This window comes from Trematomus bernacchii, unplaced genomic scaffold, assembly GCF_902827165.1.
Source record: "Trematomus bernacchii unplaced genomic scaffold, fTreBer1.1, whole genome shotgun sequence".
In the NCBI taxonomy this organism is placed as follows: domain Eukaryota; kingdom Metazoa; phylum Chordata; class Actinopteri; order Perciformes; family Nototheniidae; genus Trematomus; species Trematomus bernacchii.
The window spans coordinates 7110140-7131294 of record NW_022987313.1 but is presented as its reverse complement, the minus strand read 5'-3'; the positions used below and the strand labels follow the sequence as shown (position 1 = coordinate 7131294).

The 21155-nt window shown below is 40.4% G+C and overlaps 2 protein-coding genes across 4 annotated transcripts in view; one reads left to right on the top strand and one right to left on the bottom strand.

Annotated features, from left to right (window-relative positions):
* The first annotated feature begins 18 nt into the window (after positions 1-18).
* On the top strand, positions 19-4600 carry itgb1bp1 (integrin beta 1 binding protein 1). Of its 3 annotated transcripts, none has more exons than XM_034129011.1 (7): positions 19-118; positions 1308-1423; positions 1598-1676; positions 2276-2406; positions 2506-2598; positions 3382-3531; positions 3619-4600. In XM_034129011.1, the coding sequence occupies exons 2-7, from the start codon at positions 1352-1354 to the stop codon at positions 3682-3684; spliced, it is 591 nt and encodes a 196-aa protein (XP_033984902.1). In that variant the 5' UTR covers positions 19-118; positions 1308-1351; the 3' UTR covers positions 3685-4600. The 3 variants fall into 3 exon arrangements, with proteins under 3 accessions (XP_033984902.1, XP_033984773.1, XP_033984842.1); XM_034128882.1 differs by having other exon boundaries at positions 3613-4600; XM_034128951.1 differs by lacking the exon at positions 19-118 and adding an exon at positions 136-227 and having other exon boundaries at positions 1307-1423; positions 3613-4600.
* Positions 4601-5437: 837 nt separating this feature from the next.
* The window catches only part of asap2a (ArfGAP with SH3 domain, ankyrin repeat and PH domain 2a), a 51898-nt gene continuing 36180 nt past the window's right edge, over positions 5438-21155 (bottom strand). The window contains exons 13-28 of the mRNA XM_034128643.1: positions 20449-20497; positions 19949-20115; positions 17346-17479; positions 16699-16793; positions 15626-15815; positions 15368-15453; positions 14901-15016; positions 13991-14058; positions 13776-13883; positions 12773-13001; positions 11011-11163; positions 10368-10470; positions 9640-9695; positions 9390-9469; positions 8263-8382; positions 5438-6681 (exon numbers count right to left, since the gene is read on the bottom strand). Coding sequence (XP_033984534.1) covers positions 6607-6681; positions 8263-8382; positions 9390-9469; positions 9640-9695; positions 10368-10470; positions 11011-11163; positions 12773-13001; positions 13776-13883; positions 13991-14058; positions 14901-15016; positions 15368-15453; positions 15626-15815; positions 16699-16793; positions 17346-17479; positions 19949-20115; positions 20449-20497 — 1829 coding nt within the window. The 3' untranslated portion in view covers positions 5438-6606. The remainder of the gene's footprint in view (positions 6682-8262; positions 8383-9389; positions 9470-9639; positions 9696-10367; positions 10471-11010; positions 11164-12772; positions 13002-13775; positions 13884-13990; positions 14059-14900; positions 15017-15367; positions 15454-15625; positions 15816-16698; positions 16794-17345; positions 17480-19948; positions 20116-20448; positions 20498-21155) is intronic.

Below are 21155 nucleotides of genomic sequence, written 5' to 3'. Positions count from 1 at the left end.
CGCGTCCCCTTTAAGTGGTGTTGGGTGTAGGCTGTGAAACTCAAAGGGAAGCTAAAGAGTCAAACTGAAGGTTCTACTTTGAAGAAATTAAAACTGAGAAGTTACGATATAAACAGGTATTCATTGTGTAGCGAGCTCTATTTAAGATGTTACGTGTGTCATTGCCAACCACCTGTGAATCCTTTTCAACTTCAGTGTGAAAATGACTGCGGTGGGGGACATTTAAGGTGGAGTAGGATGAGTTTCATGCATGTATAATATACAGTATCATTAACGAGCAATGTATTATTTGGAGCATGCAAGTAAGGTTGCTAGATAAATGATGCGTTCAAGTCAAACGTAACCTGTTGATTGTATTGTCTGGTGTGACATATGAGTCGTTGGGGTCTCTGTTGTAAATAGTTTATGCCCCCCAAGCCCAACCTCTCCCCCCGGTGTGGATACCCTCTGACTCCATCAATAGGACCTGCAATAGTATTTCACTCAGACATGATGGAGAATGGGGAGACGTTTTTTTTACAGTAGCAGGTGTAACACTTAAAATGGTTTCCAATTTAACTGGTGCCACTTTTCACAATACCTCTAAAGCAGTATTACTAGTTTTAATACATTTCAGCCTCAAAGTTAGATAAATAATAATATTTGAATAAACATAGCTGACATTCACTCAGTATTACAAGCACAACAAAAATACTATGTATTACACTGTATTATTCCCATATTAATGTTTAAATCTACAGAACATTCAACTGTACAACAGATAGAGGTCAGAGATGGTCATACCTATATTAATAATTATTGAAACCATTTAAAAATGAGTGTATGGCACAATAAAAAGGTGAAGCGTCAACCTCAATTTTTGGTTTTGGAAGTCAATTTAGACGCAATGTTAACAAAATATATATATTTTGAGGACAATGCTGTTTTTGAAATGGATTGATATCAAACTTTAGCAGGAGATCCTTAAAAGCTATTGGATGCACATTTTTATTTATCAATTCCTTGCAAACCAATCTGTAATGAATGCGTTGTGTTGATCTCAGGTTTGTCCTTTAAAAGAGATCTTGATTTTAATGAGACGTCCTAAATAAATTCATCTTTAGTAACTAACACTCCTATAATGTGAATACATTTGCAGCTGTTACAGTAACTATGAAACCATGCAAAGGATAGCTGAAGGATCATTATGTAGCTGAAGGTCCACCATTAATTATTCAGAATTTAGACCTCATTCAATTATTCATCATGTCTATTGAGACGTGAGAAGGCAGTCCTGTGTTTAACGTGGCCGTCTGTGATGACTCAGGTTTTGGAGAGGCTGGAGGGCTGGATGCTGTCGTCATGGTGAAGGATGTTCCGGAAAGTCAAAAAGCGGCACAGTAGCAGCAGCTCGCAAAGCAGTGAGATCAGCACCAAAAGCAAAGTAAGCAAACGTACACACACACACACACACACACACACACACACACACACACACACACACACACACACACACACACACACACACACACACACACACACACACACACACGTGTTACAGGAGAGCCACTTTCCTCTTGTTGAGCAACCCCCCCCCTCTTGTTTCCAATTCATGTAGTCTGTGGACTCCAGTTTGGGGGGGCTCTCCAGATCCAGCACCGTCGCCAGCCTCGACACCGACTCCACCAAGAGCTCAGGTCAGCTTTCTATGCCTTTTTTTTTCTGAATGAGTTTTTTATGTATGTATACAGAGACCATATATTTTACTATATTTTTTTAATGTTATTATAGTTTTCTTAAAATAGTTTTCTATCTGTGTTTTTATTTATTTTTTATTTTGATGTATGCACCACAACACCAAGTCAAATTCCTCGTATGTGTTAACCTACCTGGTAATAAACCTGTTTATGATTCTGATTCTATAAATGTTGTATTAATTAACACTTAATTTGTTGTATGATTTCAATTTGCTTTATGTTTCATTTATATGTAGTCCAGTCAACTGCTTTTATTTGGGAGCAATTTGTTTGAATATAACCAAAACTGATCAATAACTGTTTATGAATTATATGTATTGCCAATAACAGAATCAATGACATTTTCAATCAGTTTTTTTTACCCGAATTATCCAAAGATGCAGCTTATGGTATGGCTGCACAATATGAGGAAAATATGTTTTATAAAAATCAAGTTAAATTAAAACCTATATTAAGATGTAAAACTTAAACACTAAAGGTTTACATTTAGTCCTAGTCAAGTGTTTAATCTTAAAGGAAATGTTATTTACCCTCCGTAGGTAACAGCACGTCTGAAACATGCGCTGAGTTCAGGGTGAAGTATCTCGGAGCCATTGAGAGGTTACAGTTTGACATGAGCAAGTCCCTGCAGGAGCCTCTGGACCTCATCAACTATATTGATGCTGCTCAGGTAAAAAGCTGAAGGCCACACACTTTGAGAAGGTGTATAGCAGTCGATATCACATCTTTCATTTATGAAGACGCCATAAATACTCTGCTCCTTTCACAGCAAGATGGAAAGCTGCCCTTTGTGCCCGGAGACGAAGAGATGATACTGGGAGTGTCGAGGTACGGAGTGAAGGTGGCCTCTCTGGACCAGTGTGTGAGTAGAAACCAACTTTTAAAACGTAACTTTAATTAAATGATCATTGACTCTGCAATATTTCTGCTTCATTGATACACCCAAACAGCATGTTTTTATAATGAAGCATCAATTTATATTATGGAGATGATAATGCGCAAAGCCGCTGACTCTGGCAGTTCCCTGGATCTTTGGAATCTGGTATATTGCTGCACTTCAACATCACTTATTTGACACTAATGTTTTAAAAATATTAAAAACATTGCTCTCAAATATTTTGATGAAACTATATTATCACAAACTGTTAAAGAAAAGAAAAGGTTCTAAGTCAAATAAAACCGAAAAATTGAGAAAGGTTAAGGATATGTTTGTAACAGAATGGTCTATTAAAAATGGTCAACTCACGGAAATCATCACATTCATTAATTTCCTTTACAATACTGACAATGGTAGAGAAATTATTTAGTTTTATATAAAAAAGCTACTATAAATCTACTATGAACAGCAGGTAATACGGTATTTTATCCTGTTAGCCCAATTACTGAATTCTGCTTGCAGCTTTACCTACTATTGATAACCTTATTTCTAAAAGTCTTGTAGTATAGGTGGTTCAGGCTGTAACCACGTTTTTGTTATATTTGTTTTATTTGCAGCGAAAATATTTGAAAACACATGCTTATTCCTTACAAAGATGACATGTTTAACAGAGATTTAGTTAGCTTTCTTAACCACATATTACAAATCAAGAAATGTTTGCTTGCACGAGTGGGTAATAATACACTTTAATTGGTTCCTCGGGTCCAGGACGTGCTGCACCGCCACCCTCTGTTCCTGATCGTGCGCATGCTGTGTTACGATGACGGCCTCGGAGCGGGGAAGAACCTCCTGGCTCTGAAAACCACGGACTCAGAGCAGAAGGAGTGCAGCATCTGGGTGTACCAGTGCAGCAGCTCGGTGAGTGTGGCAGAGAATAAAATGAAACTGTTTTCTGGACTATGTATTTCCCCGCCTGTTACCGATCCTCTGTCTGAACAGGAGCAGGCGCAGTCCGTCTGCAAGGTGCTGTCGGCCTCCTTCGACTGCGCGCTGACCTCTGACAAGTCCTGAGAGAAGAGGGAAGAAACATCTGCAAAACACGAGTTAATCACAAGACTGCCAAAATATATGCAACCATTTCCCTTTTCTTCCCTACGCTGCTTTGTTTGCTTTTAAAGAGATTATCTGGAGCACAAATCTGGTGTGTTTGAGTTGATTCAAGCCTTTTTGATGATGGAAAGTTTGTGATCCTTTTCAAATATGGAAGAATCACTTCACGCTTAGTTTGCTATACACACCTTCATTTTATCACAATTTGTTAGCCTTTTTTTTTTAAACCTTTCCGGAAATCAAGATAAAAAATGGAAACTTTAGGAAAAAAAGGAAATGGTTGCATTTAAAAATAATAATTTTAATGCAGTGAACAATGTGAATTAATATAATTTGATGTAAATGATGATAGAAAGTGGTACATCTATGCGGTAAACGGTACAATCATTTGACAACGTGCACATTTTGTTTCAGTTTGAATTCACTCAGAACTCTTTCAGTTTAGATCTGCTTTTGTGTGTTTTGTCGTGTTTTTTGACAGTATTGGTACAGTAGCAGTCACTTTTTGACTCACGGGTACAAAGTGAGAGTGTGTGAGAGGAGTCTTACCTCTTTTATTTGTGGGATTTGCTCATTTTTAATGACTGTTCTTATTGTATCTTACCAAAGCTTGATTTTATTTGGATTTGTTAACTGCTTGTTGTAATGTAGTGAATAAAAATGCGTACATTTCTTTGGACTTGCTTGCACCAGATAAATCCTAAAAGGCTGTTAGAAGCTCATAAAAGATTTAGGAAGAAAACATGTTTACAGTTGTGGTACTTACTTGACTTCACCTTGTACATAATAATAGCCAATCCCCCCTTTACCCTTTGATTTGGTATAAAGGAGTGGATAGTTTTTATTTTTGACTGAATAAAGTGTTATTTCTCCTTATTCCTTCAGTGTCATCTTTTCTTAATGAGTGTGTGTAATGTTTCATCTTTGTTTTAATTATAAATAACTGCAGTATTTTCCTGAGGGCCCATACATATCACAATGTATGTTTTTACACTGCAGTGTTTTCTGAACCCTGGATAGACATGCTAAAATAATGCCCATCAGAGGGAGCTCTTGGTCCATCTGACTTTTATTGGACAATCACACAACTCAAATGGTGTTCAACTTCTAAAATGTACGTCCGTTACTTTAAAAATGTTTTATTGGGAGTGAAACGTCAATAAATAAAGGATGTGGTGTGAGCCAAAATTCAGTATATGTAGGCATTATTTACTCAAACTGGTCAACTCCTTAAGAAAGAAACCAAAGCCTTGTGTTATTTAATATTTTATTATTCCAGTTTCATTTCCCCACTTACTTGCACAATGGAGTTAAAAGTCGATGCAGTGATCCACAGACAGTAAATGAGAACGAATGAAGTTTATTTTCCCAGTAATGTGTGTGTGTATTTGTGTTTTCAGCACACACACAGGTCCAGCTGAGGTTGTATCTGTAACTGCTCGTCACCTCAGCACATTAAAATACATTTACTGCCCAGCTAACTCTTGTTTTTTTACATATAAATATCAACATAATCAAATCTATTTACATGAATAGATTATTAAATCTTCCTGTTTCCAGTGAGTTCATATTAAACATGAAGAAGAGAGTGCATCAGCTACCAATCACACGCTCTCCTCTCGTCATTCACAAACCAACAGAAGGCTCTGGGTTCAGGTTAAACGCCTAAAATATCAACATTATGAACAGAGAGAAAGTTGCTCTGCAACCAAAATGAAGTTAATTACATTGTCTTTTTCATATTTATTTCACAACACTATAGATAAACCCATATTCCTACATTATTGGACCCCAGAGATGTACACACATGAGGTTTAAGCTGTAGGAAGGATATTCTCTCTCAGTATAAAGTCAAAGATAGAGACAGACTGCGGCTCATTTGTGGACAAAGGCGGGAGGAAGTAAATAGTCAGAGAGCTAACTCCTGCTTTTGATCCCACTTCCACACTCTCCATCATATCCTCTTATTTCCAAATGCTTTCACTCTGAGCAGACGAAGACACGCACACACAACCACTTCCTGTTCCTATAATAAGGCAGATGACAGCCGAGGTGTCAGACTCGGCACAAAAGTAATTACTGGCGATTCCAGTGAGTGTCAGTAATGGACCTAAAACATCACAGCAGGAAGTGTTGAATATTATCCTCTCAGGTGAAACCGCAATGTGTGGAAAAGCTGCTCCATCACACATTCACACCGGGGTAAGATGAAAAGCTTCTGCTAGGTGTGAGTCAGAGGCTATTTTTACATCATTTTAGCCCCTTTTCAACGCTGGTCTGTCTTTGAAACGGGGACAGGGGAGCGCTCCTTAGGGTGCAGCTTCTGGTATATTATGCGGTTTACTTAGCACCATTAGAAAGACCTCCACACTGCTACAGAATTTAAAGGTCACACCTATACGCAGGAAGGCATCTAAAATGGCTCATGCACAGGGGTGGAATGTAAGCATGTTGATCACATTTACAGTTGTTGGAAAGTTAAAATACATCGCTGTAGTCTTCTCATCTGAACAGATATGGATTAAATCAATACTGTACATATTAACCTTCATCATGTCACATGTCGTCTTATGTTGTCACGAGGATAAAGACAAGCAAAGTGCATTTATTGCGAGAGGTCATTCACTACAATCATTGTTTTGTTTTTTAAAGAGTCTTTTTTTAGAAACATTAACAGCAAGCGTCTAAAACCACAAACAGTCCCATGACTTTCTGTCTGTTGCAGCAGAGGTGGCGATACAGCAGTGACACTTTAAGAAGCTCGCTGATGAAGACAACAAAGACTGGGACGATGGAGGATGTTGTGCGGACTGGCCGGGCAGAGACGGGCGGAGGAGGGACGCTGCATCCGGCGACACTTCCTGAGACCCGGAGAGGAAGCTTTCAGTCAGCGATGAAGTGAACGAATGTCACCGGGAAGGCTCCTCTTCTCATCGGATCGCCTTCGATGTGGCCCAACTGGAGAGAGGGAAGACAGGAGGGACGTCAGAGGATTATCAAAGCCAGCGAAGAAGACTCACAACACTTTAAGACGTGTAGTCAGGTTACATCTACTGGGGGAGGCAAACTCTGATTGTGAAAACTAGAGCATATGACTGCTTTCAACAACAAAAAAGGTCACGTAGGGCACAAACATCAGGGCTGTACCGAACAGATTAAAGCTTCCTTCATAACTTTGATAGCTTTTCTTTCATCAACATTTTACTGCGGTCAAAAATCTGTATTGCTTGGGGAGCTAGCAGTAATGTAAAAATAATCTATTTTTTCCCCCATTTTTTTGCGTGATGACCTTAAATGTGAAGACATACATTGAAAGCATTCAAATAGACTTTAAGAAGCTTGAATGAAATTCGGTACAGCCCTGTCTACCACACTGCAACACCAATAAACACAAGGGCTAGGTTACAACATATTTAGAAGTTCAATATCGATACTTAAAAAACAATACTGATGTACACTTAACATTATGCAGCGACTTGTTACTAAAAATCAATGTAGTGTACAATAGTGTAAGTAATGTAATATATTCATTTATACAGACATTTTCAGTTTAAATGACAAAAATTGTAATTTAAAAAACAATAAGGATTTCTAGGTCTAATAACATGTATTGCAATAATGATTCAGGAGAACATGAACTAACATCTATCCTTACTGGTCATCATCTAATGGAGCACACATAGTGGACTATGGGAGGCTAAAACACAATTAAGCTAATTCATATTTAAAAAAGGCATTTCCATATTATATTACCTTGGCTGATAAAGAAGAAAGTACTAATCATGTCCATTTAAGTCATTTTAAACGTCTTCTATACCTGAAAATAAAAAGCTAGTACATGTTTCTGCTCCATCAATGTGTACACAAGGCTAGAGGCGAACCATGACAAGCAAATGAAGAAATAAATACAGAACAATTATCAATTTAGTTGGTACTAGAAACTTGTGATGTAAACAAATTGCACTTCACGTATTTCACTTCTCTTTTGAAATAATGTTATGCTCAGTTTTTAAATGAAACTTTGAAGCATCCATCAATGATGTTGTCAATCTAATTTCAGTCTCAAAAAAAGCACCCCCAGTCACACTCACTGCAGCTGATTTCATTTCTTCCTGCTGCCTGGTTGATATTCGATATTTCAGCCACACAAAGAGTGATAATGCAGGACAGAGAGGAACCATTGGGGGTCCTCGGGGGACTTTAGGGTCCACGCAGAGAGGGAGAGTGACTAAATACGGTCATATCTGCAGAGGTGGCTCAGAGGAAAACAAGTTGCAGCTGGTCGATGCTACACAAGGGGCTCCACAGAGGAAGCAGCGGCAGGCGGAAAAAGAGGGGGGGGGGGGGGTGGTATCAGCCTGCATGAGGTCATGGCTTTTTGCACCATGGTAACCGAGTGCACTGACATCCACAGGGTGAAAATGGGACCAGAGTTCGACATGAGTTCGCCTGGGAGCGCTTTGTGATTTAATCTGAGAACAAGTATCCAACATTTTTGAAAACACAAAGCTATTCAGTTCATCAGCGTGAGATACTGACCCACCACTCCTGGTCCTCCTCTCCGTCCACGATGATCACCTCGCCCTCGGAGAAGGTCAGCTCGTCCGGGTTGTCAGCGATACAGTTATAGATGGTTTTCACTCGCTTCGGCCTCTGCTTCTGACAGAACAAAAAGGGTTTGTTCAAGTTGGTGAAGAAGAGAGAGAACACAGTCTCCCGTGTATGCTGTCTCATGTTGCCTATTTTGTCTGGATCAAAATATTGTGATGTTTGAGGTTGATTTTCCTTTTAAGAGTTCAGGGTCTAATGACAGTGGGTGTTGTATACTGTATTTATTCTAAAGCCCTGAGAGGCCAATTTGGGATTTTCGGCTCTAAAGGCTGAATGGGCAAAACATTTAGTCTTTTGTAAAATAAAGGGACTTCTTGTCATTAAGTGGGCACCTCTTCAGTCATCATTAGTCAATATAATGAATAAAACACACCAATTAGACGTGAGATCTGACATTAATAGAAAGAAAACTCCACAAATCACTTCCTCCGTCCATTTCAACAAAACTAGATGGACATCTCTCTACAGTTATATGACACCTTCAAGATTTTTTTATTAACTAGACATCTATGGTGTGTGTATTTTGTTCCGTTTCAGTATGTTTTTTGCCCGTCTGAGCAAATAATAAAGGTTAATGTGATTTCCAATTATTTTTGAACAAAGGACTGTTGTTGAAAATTGCCTGGAGTTAACAGATATTAGAGCTTTCAAACTGTTGATTCATCCAGTCACAACATGTAATAAGTGCTCTCAGACGGGAATAGAATAACAAAGAAAAATGCTATAATCCTAAGATTCACCAATGAATGACACATTTATAGAAATGTTGTTATTCTTAACTGAAAGCTGTAAAGCTAGAAATCAACCGCCTGTTCCACATTAAAAAATCTCAAGGAGAGCTCAACAGCTTCTCTACAAAAACTGAGAAAGAGCTCTTTGCCTTTCAGAGAACAAGAGGGGAAATGACTGCTTGAGTAGGAAATGAAACTACTGAATAACGGGATGAGTAATTACTTGGAAAATCAGCAGCCAGTGAATCTGTACAACAGATGAATGAATAAGCACTTAACAGTCCACAATATGTTGATGACAGTAAGAGGAGGAATGAGACTCACTGGGTAGGCCTTCCTCTGCGTGGGGGCCGCAGGCAGACACTGACCCATGGAGTTCGGGGGGCATCCTGGCACTTCCTTAGCTGGAACAGGAAGAGGAAATTATATCACAACGACAACAACACTTTCCACGTTTCCACAGGGCAAAGCGGATCTCACAGATAGTAGAACAATGTGAATGCAGCGTTCTGTACACTGGACAAACACAGATTCAACAGCATGGATATTTTGTGTCTCTTATCGGCATGCTCACCCGGTCTTTCGATAGAAACACTTCGATTCAGGGGTCTGCTGTAGCTTTTATCATTGCTGTAAAACAAAACAGGAATGAACTCATCAACAAAGTAATAGTTATATGAAGACACACAGCTCAGCTCTAACTGCTCTTCAGCTCTGTTGCAGATTGATGGCAGCACTATCAGCCGGTGGGAGACCCAGCGACAGCAGGGCGACTGTGGAGGAGAGTTATTGCTCGCTGCAGAGCCGGGAAGCTAATGAAGCGGCTAAACAGCAGCCCCGTCGGCTCATTCTTCTCAGGAAACAAACACAACAATAAAGACACGCATTCAACAGCAAGATACACAACCCTGGAGTCCAGCACCGTGTCCCTGTGTGTGTGTGTGGAGAGTTATAGCAATCTGTGTAGCTAATTTAGCTCCACTGGGCTACGACCGCAGACTCAAAGCAAGGTGTACTTCACTCACACAATAAGCACATTTATGTCAATTATTCACTCTGTTTTAAACTGAATTCTTGAAGCAAACTTGATATTTCATGCATGCCTCCACAGTAAATTGAAAATGAAAAATAAATCTAAAAAATAATCAAGTTTTCATTCAAGAATTGAAGCTAACAATGGGTGAGAAATTGATGTACAAATTCAATTATTTGGGGGAGAAATGTTCATTGAACACGAACATGTAAACATTACAGGTATAGTTGTAGACATCATAAAGGACGGTAGGGGTCTTCTGCTCTTACCCTGCAGGAGATTTAGGGGGCGCCGCTCTGGACCCCAGCGGTCCCTGGCTCGACTTGGACTGTATGGTCATGGACTCCATCTTCGCTACAGGAGGACCCAGACCTGAAAAAGACAGTAACACTTTCATTATTTATTTTTCCTTTAATGTCTATGTATGTAGTACACGTTTTTGCATTCTAAATAATCTCTTCATTACGATATTAAATAATACATAAATAATAGTAAAATTAGTGGTTAAAAGTAGAATAATCAATAACAACACTAGTCATTAGTTGTGTCCTTTAATCTGCTAGTGCTGCTAGACAATTGGTCATTTTAACCAAGATGAGAAGAAATGGGAATTACAAATACATTTTTGTATTGTTGTGCGCATAACTGCTTCCCGATTCTTTTTCATTGTGATTTATATATTTTATGAAGATGCTATTAATAAACAAGAAGGGTTATTTTCGGCTTGAACAGTTTTAATTGTTTTGTTGAAGTCATTTGTTATTAATGCAAATAAAAGAAATCTCAGCACATGCAAAGAATTTAAACAAAAACAGACCACTTTGAATCTACCACACTATATTAAACTAATATGCCATCACTGTATCAACGGTGTAGTTTAAGGTGGAAGAATGGGTCTGTTGGGGTTCATACCTCCAGCCGAAGTGAGTCTCAGGGGGGGGACAGGAGGGTGCATGTTGGGGGGGTCCGAGGAAGACCTCTGTCGGCCACCAAGGTCTAAAGGACCGGGTTTCCAGCTGCTGGACGCTGAAGACTGACCGATCCCCCCCAGGCCGGTTAACTGGACTGAGATGTGATAAACAGAGAGAGGTCATTTAGATTCAACTACAATAATCGTCACACAGCTGTATGCCTCTGACAACATGTCAAGTTGCAGTTTACATCCATATCGGTCTAATCACTTCATCACTTTATCCTATTAGATATCTGTGTGAAACTGTCATAATGAACACATGAAGGCTTAAGTTATAGTTCTAAATGTGTTTTGTCAGGTCACGGTGACCTTGGCCTTTGACAAGCAAAATCTAAATCAGTTCATCCTTCAGTCAAAGTGGGTTTTTGTGCCAAATTTGAAGTAATTCCCTTAAGGCATTTCTAAGATATCATGTTCACGACAATGGGATGTACTGATGGACAGCCCTAAAACATTATGACTCTGGCCCTGTTGCCAACGTGGAGGCATAAAAAGAGACAGAGAGAGAGAGAGAGAGGGCACTGCACTTTGCCAAGACTGGCGTCCACTTTAGAAGTCAAGCTGTTTCCATTTGAGTGTAATTGAGAGCGACGGTCAATGGGGAGAGGGAATGTGCAGAATGTGAGGTGGGCAGCACAGCTGGTTGTTTTACTCCGCTCCCGTTGGCATTGCTCCAGACGGCCACTGATGTTATTAAAGAGCCACTGTGCTCGATGTGTCACAAGTCGGTAAGCCAGTAAAGCCATGATGAAGGTTTCTTTAGCAGCACATAAAGAGTGTTTTATTTATTTTTTTATCAACATACCTTCTCATTACACAGAATTGAGTGCCCAAAAACATTCACTCACAAAATAAAATGTAAATCCTGCCACTTTAATAGTGTGTTTAAGTGCTGCATGAGCTGGCACCAGGTTACTTTATTAAAACAGCTCATCCCCTAATCCATCTCTCAACCCCTCAGATCTAATCTGATCTTCATTCGACACCCAGATATAAAACCAAAGGGGATCCGGCATATTCAGCAATGAGCCAATTAGATCTTCTGTGTCCCTTTATACATTTAAACCTGTCTAAAGAGCCATCTTTTTTCTTTATCCTCCTAATTATCACCACAAAAACCTATTCTGACCACACTCTGGTTTACTTATATGTTCTTATATATGTCTTTGTTTTCACTCATTCATTCCCGTGTTAATTCTCTTTGTATAGTATTTTGGTCAACATCTTTTTTTAATGTTCTCCACACATGAACTTGACATGACTTCAAGTTGTAAATATGTCAACAACTTTCTGGAAAATCTGCCCATCCATCTGTCTCCAATGTGACTTCTCCCTGCTTCAGTACTCAGAGACATCTGTGGTGTTGAAACAGGTCAAAAAGTCACCAAGACCTGCATAGTAATTAAAATAAAAAATGGAAACCAGTGCAACGGGGCCAAATGAGATACTGTGGATCTAAATGGGATTGATTTTCTAGGGCAACTTTTATAGATATCTCTTCCCCGGGGAAGGTGAGGAGGTCAGACTCAGGAGGTCAGACTCAGGAGGTCAGACTCAGGAGGTCAGACTCAGGAGGTTATCAGGATCATCTGGATCCTTTTTATCCATGTAGCATAATTATAATAGTATGATGAAAGAATGAACTCCATTTTCCCTATAAAGGCTAAAATTGCCTTCGAGTGCTGCTGCCTCCGAGCTTACCCAGGTTCCTCGGGGGCAGCGGGGGAGCGGAGTTGGAGGCAGACTGAGCCTGGTTGTTGTTGAGGATGGTGCCGTACGTCTCGTTGTTGACCAGGCTGGGCATGTAGGCTCGCTGCTTGTCCTTCCCGAGGCCGTCGCGGCCCGCAGAGCCCAGAGCGGCCTGCAGGTGGGAGCTGCTGCTGGGGGTGTAGCAGCTGACCGGACGCTCGTCTCTGCGGTGAGGGCTGGGCTGCAGGGGCGGCAACATGTAACGGGTTAGAAGTGCGAAATGATATTGATCTATTGTATGCGTTTACTGAGTGCATGTGGGTCACAATGGCTTTTTACATTTTCTGTTCTTTCTTCTTAAGAGTTTTTTCATAATATTCTTGAGATTTGCCCACTTTCAAATGTTGTGATATTTTACAACTTTCCAGTCACTAAGGTTGTTATTTTAAAATAACCCTTAAAAAAAACTGCCATTTCATCATTATTCTACTTTAATAGCTTTGTCACTATACTTTTTGCATAATGCTTTGGACTCCACAACCAACATGATTAGCTCAGGTCAAACAAAACGTAACATATATGAAACCAAATACCAAACAAAAACTAAATAAAAAAAGGACACAACATAATTATTCTTCAACTTGCCCTGAACTGAGCGTTTTGGGAGCTGACAAATATTTTCGGTTAACTAAAATATTTAACAGAGTCTCCAAAAGCACTGCATTTATAAAAAGAAATGGTTCAGGGAGAAATCTTAACAAAAACACAACGCCGTGGGACTGCTTTATGTGTCTAGTAGTGCATAGATCTTTCAGTAAATAATCTATTAATATATTCAGGGAGAAAAAAAATTAGAACAAAACAAAATAAAATGGCCATTAGCAGAAATCTTTAGGGCCCTTCAGTTTGAGGTATAATTATCCTCAAAATGTTACCTTTAAATTACACCTTTCTTTGGAATTTGAATTTATTAAACTACTCTTATTTCTCACACTGATTACAGCATGTCTCTCACCTTCTCATCCAGATCTTCGTCACTTTCATCCAAGTCTTCATGCTGCAGGCACCATTCGTATTCAACATGGACGTGAGCGTTGAATTTCCCCGACAGTGCTTGGCTCAACTGTACACAGAAACAAATCCAAACACAAATGACTGACAGCTCTTTATACAGTTTCAGAAAGTGGTGTTGATGCAGGCATAAGTCAGGTCTAAACACAGCAGGCTCACCAGCTCTTCACACTGTAGGTGTTTGAGCCTCCGGGCGATATCCAGCGGAGTCTCCCCGGCCTCATTAGCTGGAAGGGACAACAGCAACAGAAACATATCATCACTACTGATTCCACATGCCACAAACACAAAGCCCATGGTCCTTCCTCCCGTCGCGCTGTGACATGATAAATGTGTAATTAGGCCGTTTCCCACACTGAACAGCACTCTTGTTCCTCGGTGTCCTCCCTCTCTGTGAATCTTTTATCTGGCTGTTTTGTTGCGGAGGAGAAAGATTAGTGTTGTGAGAAAGAGTTGCCATGGTCTGCTGGCAGAGCCCGCACCTCTGGGAAATGGAAGGGGAAGACGAGGATGAAGGGGTGTGTGTTTGAGGGAGAGACAGTGGTGGACGAGGTAACCAGATAATTTAGTACTTACTTAGCAACAAGTAATAATACAGTAATGTAAAACTGCTTGGTTTCATTCAAAATCTTAAATAATTAAAAGTGCATACAATATGAACAGCCAAATATTCTTAAGGGTTTACATACTCACCAAGCCTTGTTTATTGTTTATAGGATTATCTTCACTGATACATAAACATGTGAGAAAAAATATGAACCATAAAAAGTACTTGTTTTGCAGTGTGGCCTGAATGTTTCAGCTTGCTTTTAATTCAGTTTAAATGTGTATTTGCATATTTATAACAAGACTAAATAACTCCTAGAATCATGAAAAATAAGATTTGTTTTGGGCTGTTTTGAAAGGGTTGCACCAGCTTTTCTTAGCCAAGATATGTCTTGAATTGTAAAAGTGTGTTTTAAACAATTGGTGCAAATTAATCCAGGTGTAAAATGGAGAAGGATGGAAAAAAGGAGTAGGGAAAGAGACAGTGAACGCATCACAGCCGTGCTGTGGTCTGTTTCCTTACCGATCTCTATGGAGGCTTTCCCTCGCAGCAGCAGTTTCAGACACTCGCTGTTGTCGGTCAGGCAGCAGTAGTGCAGCGCGCTGCTGCCTTTAGCCGTCTGCTTATCCAGATTTAAACTGCAGAGGGACAGACAGGGAGGAAAAACTTAAAATGTTAACAGAAGGAATAAACAATCCGTCCAGAGTGTTGTTTTGCATTTGTGCAATATGTGAAATATTTAAACCCTATATTTATTGTGGTTTTTCATAGTAGAAAACAAAAAACATGGCTCTATAAGAATGAAACAATACTGTTAAAAGAAAGAAAGATAAAACTAAAATGCATTTTTACACTTCAATTTAAAAGAGTAGCATATTCAATGATTGCAAAGTTAAAACCCTCTTCGGCATATTGTATTCTGTGAGTAATACACAACTGAAGTGAAGTGCAACCTACATTGTACTGTGTTTTTAACTGAATTTGTTTACCTGTTCTGAGTGAGGAAGTCAACAATATGAAGAGACGTTCTGTCCACCAGTCTGACTGCCAGATGGAGGGCCGTCTCTCCTTGTTCCTGAAATAAAAAGATAACACATCTATTAAATATTTCCCCCTGGGTATGTGAGGTGTTTGTAGAGAATTAAGGTAAATAGCACTAAGGATGCAACAGATTATTTAGAGTAAGAAGTCAAACATTAAGTTTCAAATGGTTTCAAACATTAGACATAAATATGTTGTGTCCCTACGTGTCCGTTGGCCAGAGGTATGGGCTCCATGAGGTCCACTCCCTCGGCGTAGACCTGGATGAGGGAGAAGATGTCCCGGGCCTTCACCGCGTCACACAGCGTGTGGAGCCGCGACATGGCGTCAGGACATTTCTTCCGGGCGAATCGTTTCTCTGTGTATTTGGCGGTGATGAAGTCTTTCCTCGCCTGCCTGTTTGAACATGTGAAGAGACTCTGTTAGAGCTGATCATCTAGTGTCTCTATGTGATTGGGTTTGATTAGTGCTTTAAAACTGGGGATTCATCAATAAAAAGCCACTAATCATAACTAATTACAAGTTCAGTGTTTGATAGGGTTACTAGTCTACATTGAAAGGAAAGCAGTGACATATGTCATAGAAATATTAGTGTGAACATGTTTGAATACAGACAAAAACAATGTATCATTACTTAAGCAGCTGATATCTTTTCTGGTGTGAGCTGTTCACATGTGGTATGACTTTCGTGTTACAAATAACTAACTAATAGGCTGGTGTTATGGCAATTATGGGTTTAAGTTGCAACAACACTACCCTTCAGCACGAGGTTTCGGCAATAGAAAAACAAAACAGATATCTTTAGTTATATCATTTCATTGTTTTTTTTAAATATTTCTTGTGTGGTTTTCAACATAATTCATGATCAATGATAAGTACTTTATTCCAGTATTTTTATTTCAATATCATTTATGAACTTTCTTTTTAAAACAACTGTTCGCTTTGCTTTTATATAGTTTTTAATTTTTTTATTTAAAAGTTTGAATCTATTTATATTTAGTCTCTCTATTCATCTGTTTCCCATTTCTCGTCATCAATGTATGGCCTGATTTTCCAGTCACACTGAAACAGTAAGTCATATTTAGGAAACATGATCAGAACAATGCTGGATAAGATTTTGCCAATATGTCACAGTGATGGTGTGGACAGTTGTTGATCAGCTATGGCAGAGTGTAGTGCAATACAAGTGAGAAGAGAGAGTGTGTGGGGGGGGGGGGGGGCAGATAGAGAGGGGTGATGTGGAGATTGTGGGGGGGGGAAAGTTGAACGGGTGACTTACATGTCACTGGATGGGTTGGGTTTCACCACATTTTCAGCACTCAAACAAGCCTCCATGATTTCATTAAAGCCTGCATTCCCCACATTCTTGGCCAGCTGTGGAGCACACACACACACGGACACAGCAACACACACATATTAAAACTTAGATATAGTAGACATTTTCTGCACCACACGCATTAATCTAAAGGTCGTCATCTCTGCCTGCTGGATGCAGTACGGTGTGTGTGTGGAGCCTTATAACCGGCACAACGCCCGTCTCATTGTGGGTTACAGGACTGGCGTCTGCACACCGAGGAAAGCAATCACGACTGGAAGCATTTAATCCCAACTGTCCCACAGGCGGTAAATCTCTACACTAAACAGTGATTAGAAAAGCCATAAACATCTCAAGCTATTCTGAGTGCGGAGACTTCCAGAGGTTTCGAAGGGAAGAGGAGAGGAGATGAGGCTACTCTCCTTCCTTCCTGTCTCGATTTGCTGTCCCTTATGTCCTCATTTCCTTTCCTCTTCTTTCAGTTTTATCTGCTTTAAAATCTCCGCAGAGATTCATACAGAAAAATCGATATAATGGAATGACTCAAACTGCGACATAAACAGGGCGTGAGGTGATTCAGCTAAAAAAAACAGGCGCCAGCAGTGATTTACCAAGAGCTCTGAGGTGCTGAGAACGTCCAGAGTGAGGGACTGGATCCTGGAGTAGTGGACTCCGAGCTCTCTGTGGATCCCCGAACATTCAATACAGGTGAGGATGCCCAGGTTAGTGGACAGCCACGTCGGGTCTGGGGAGGAGAAGGGGAGAAAAGGGGGAAAAGAGGGAGGAATGAGTTTGGGGGACAGGCTGTCCTTGGGCAGAAACCACTAAAGCGATGGTAATTTCTGTAGCACGCGAGCCAACTTTGATGTGTCCTTGTGGAAAGCTAAGGGCTGGGGACATTTAATAGCTGCCTGAAGGGCTTTCTGCTATCCGACAGCACACAATGTCAGGGGAAAGTGACCAAGCTGAACTGTAACCAAGTCTGGCCTCCATTCTCAGTGCATGTGTGGATATATAACTGTATGTGTGATTTAACGTATATACACACGTCTGGAGGAGGACATGAGGGTTCATGGGGTTTTAGAAAAATAACTGGGGGACAGAAACAAATACAGAGTATCCAGTCTGCAGGACTTTATCATACCAACACCATCCCAGTCTTTTATTAAAATGTACTTTGCATAAACTTTACAACTAACACCTTACAAAAACATACTACACATTTTTAAGACTGATTTCTAAATGTAAAAGCAAATCTTGTTTTTTATTTACTTTATTCAAATCCGGAAACTGCTTCAAACAATGTAGTGCAATGTACATATTGTTGGTTTAATTTCCTTGAAGGTAAGGAAGCAAAAACTTGAGTTGAAGGATTGTCAGTGATCTTTGTAGTCAGAGAATAATTATATAGGGATTTCTGAAAATAAATCTAATTTGAAACTGTGGATGATTACTGCTATATCCTTGTTGATCAAGTACCGTTGTAGGGATGTTGGCCAGCTTCTTTGTAATTGCTAAAAGGACTATAATGTTTGTAGTGGCCAATTGTCCAATACAGGAATGTTCAAAGGCCACTTAGTCTAGGAGGCGAATTCGAGTATTGACTCGCGTATGTTCAAGAAATCCAAATACCTTGCTCGTTCCATTCAAGTGCTTTATTAGGAGGTTCAATGGATCAGCTGGCGGCCCAACGCCGACGTGCAACCTTTGCACGGTATTTAAACAAATAAACAAACAAATCCCAGTCGTACGGATGTGTGCGGTAAAAAACGTTTTCCAACTTCCTCTCTAGACTTCCTGCTGTGTCACGCTGGCAGCGTCATTTATACCCGAGCACGCTACTACAATTTGCTTTCTATAAATAATAACAAAACATAAAACTAGAGCCGTCCATAAGCAAGATAAAACGTTACAAAAACAGTATAATAATAATTCATAGTTATTCAGTTAATTTAAGTTAAAGGGGACCTATCATGCAAAATGCACTTTTGTATGTCTTTTATACATGAATATGTGTCCCCGGGGTTCCAGGGAACTCACCAAGTGTCAGAAAACACAACCCTCTCTATTTTCCTCCATACCCAAATCTCTAAAAAAGGGGCTGCAACGGATCTGATAAAAACTGATCCAGATTTGAACACTTCTATGACGTCACAGAAGTGGCGCTACGGCTATTGGGCCAACTCTCCACCTATCAGGGGAATGTAGGGTTGGGCTACGGCCGGCCATTGCCGCTCGAAAGCGCTGGAGACGCTGTAGTAAATATGCCAGGCCTGTAAGTGGCGCTGTAGTCTGCCACAAAAGCAGCGAAGAAGACTTCCCGCCCATAGTTACCATGGTTACCCTTCTGTTTATTCTCCGCTGTGGCTTTTTTTCTCCCTCCCCGAGGCAAGCGTTTGTTCCTTCTGCTGCTTTAATTCAATGCAATCCCTCCCCGTCGAGGCAAGCACTGTAATTCTCTCCGGTTAGTCCACCAGCAGATGACAAACACCCACCTCTCCGCCTCTTCCAAGGAACGAGGGGACCGTGCAGCAGAGTTTCAGTCACAGTTTCTTTCGCCGGTCAAGATGTCCGTTAAAGTTTAAATCTTCCGGACAAAATTAGAAAAGTGCCGGTCAAAGGTCTTCTTTGTTATTTATCGAGCTTTAAAACAAATGAATAACGTCTCTATATAATAAAACACGGAGGACGGAGATCTCTTTTTCTCCCCCTCTTCTGACAGCCCAGCAGCTGATCAGAGCACGTCTCCCCTCTCCTGCAGGGGGGCGTGGTCAGCAGAATCAGCCCCGTAGACAGCAAACAGCACATAGAGCGAAATGAGGCATGGCTAAAATGCATGATCTGTTTGGTATTTTGAAAACAGAAACGTATAAATATACCTTATATAGGTATGGCCCTACAATATATCATTTAAATATAGCATGATAGGTCCACTTTAAATTAAAGAATATTCAATTGGCTCACCAAACCATACCATAAAATAATGTGCGTAAATGGCTCTTACAATGTTAATTACATTTTGCCCGGGAGTTCGAAAATCCATCTAATATTTATTATGGGTTCTGGAGAAAGGTCAGCGTTAATGGAAACTATGAATAATTTGTAGTTTAGAAGCTTAAAAGCACACAAAACCACTGGTGTCCTCCTGTTTGCCATCATTATCAATCACATTATTATCTTTAAAATGTGTCATTTGTCTTTCTCTGCCACTCACTGGGCGCTCCGCAGTCACAGCACAGGTCGTTTCCCGTCATCCTCTTCACCTCGATCAGGATGGCCTTGGTCAGCTCCTGCACGATGTTGTTCTCTCCGACATGCTGGTCCCCTTTGAAGGCCTGATTCAACGCCTCCTCCTTACTGTTCTGCAGCACTGAGATCCAGCTGGAGGAGGGCGGAGAGGAGGGGGGAGCAAAAATGAGAATAATGACAGAAGAAGAAGGAGAAGTGGAGGTCGAGGGAGGAGGAGAAAGTAGGTTTATAGGTGAGGATGGGAGCAGCCGGAGGAGGGAGATAAAAAGGGGAGAGAAGGCCGGATTAAAAGGCTGGTAAATATTCAGGAAGTTGGAAGTAAAGACAAGGCCGAGCGTCTGACTGGGTGTGAGGTAGGAAGTGTGTGGAAAGTGGACGAGGCGGTAAACAGGATGCACTTAGGAGCAAAACTGAACACACACACACACACACACACACACGGGGAAGGAAGGAACAGGCACTCACATCTGACAGTCCTGGTCGTCCTCGGCCTGAAAGTGATACGTTCTGTCGTCTGAAACAAAAAGGAAACGGATGACACAACAGCAGAGAGATTTGGGAGAGGAAAGAGAGGACAACATGAACTAAAGAGAGGTGGAGACACAGGGAAGATCTCAGAGCCACTAAAGTATCCTGCTCAACTGAAAACTGTAAATAACTTTTTTAGCGCATTTCTCTGTCTTCAGATGTGAATACTAATAACCTGGGAGGACTATTTTTAAATCTCTGTTTCCAAAGCAACCTAAATCATTTACACCGAAGCTGAATCTTTGCCTCTCCAGCTCAATGCCACTATCTCTTACGTGTGGAAAAACTGGCAAATTCAAAAGGACTGAAAAGGAAAACAGTTGCTGAATTATTTTCAATTTGTCAATTTACAAATCAATTAATCACGCTAGCTTTTTTCTGTTTTGTTATTAAATTCCAAGTTCAAGGCTAAATGCTATACTGAGATGTGCGGGATGTGTACATTTTGAAAAAGCTTATCTGTGGCTTTCTGCCGTTTGCTCAATAGAAAATAATCCACACTGCTGCACAACAAACCTTGGTCAGCTGCTGCCTGGATGAATGGAGCTAATTAAAATGTGGCATTGAAATGCTACGTATACAGATTATGAAAACCGTGAGAGCAGGACGGCAACATATGAAAATGCCAAGAGGGAGACGCCTGA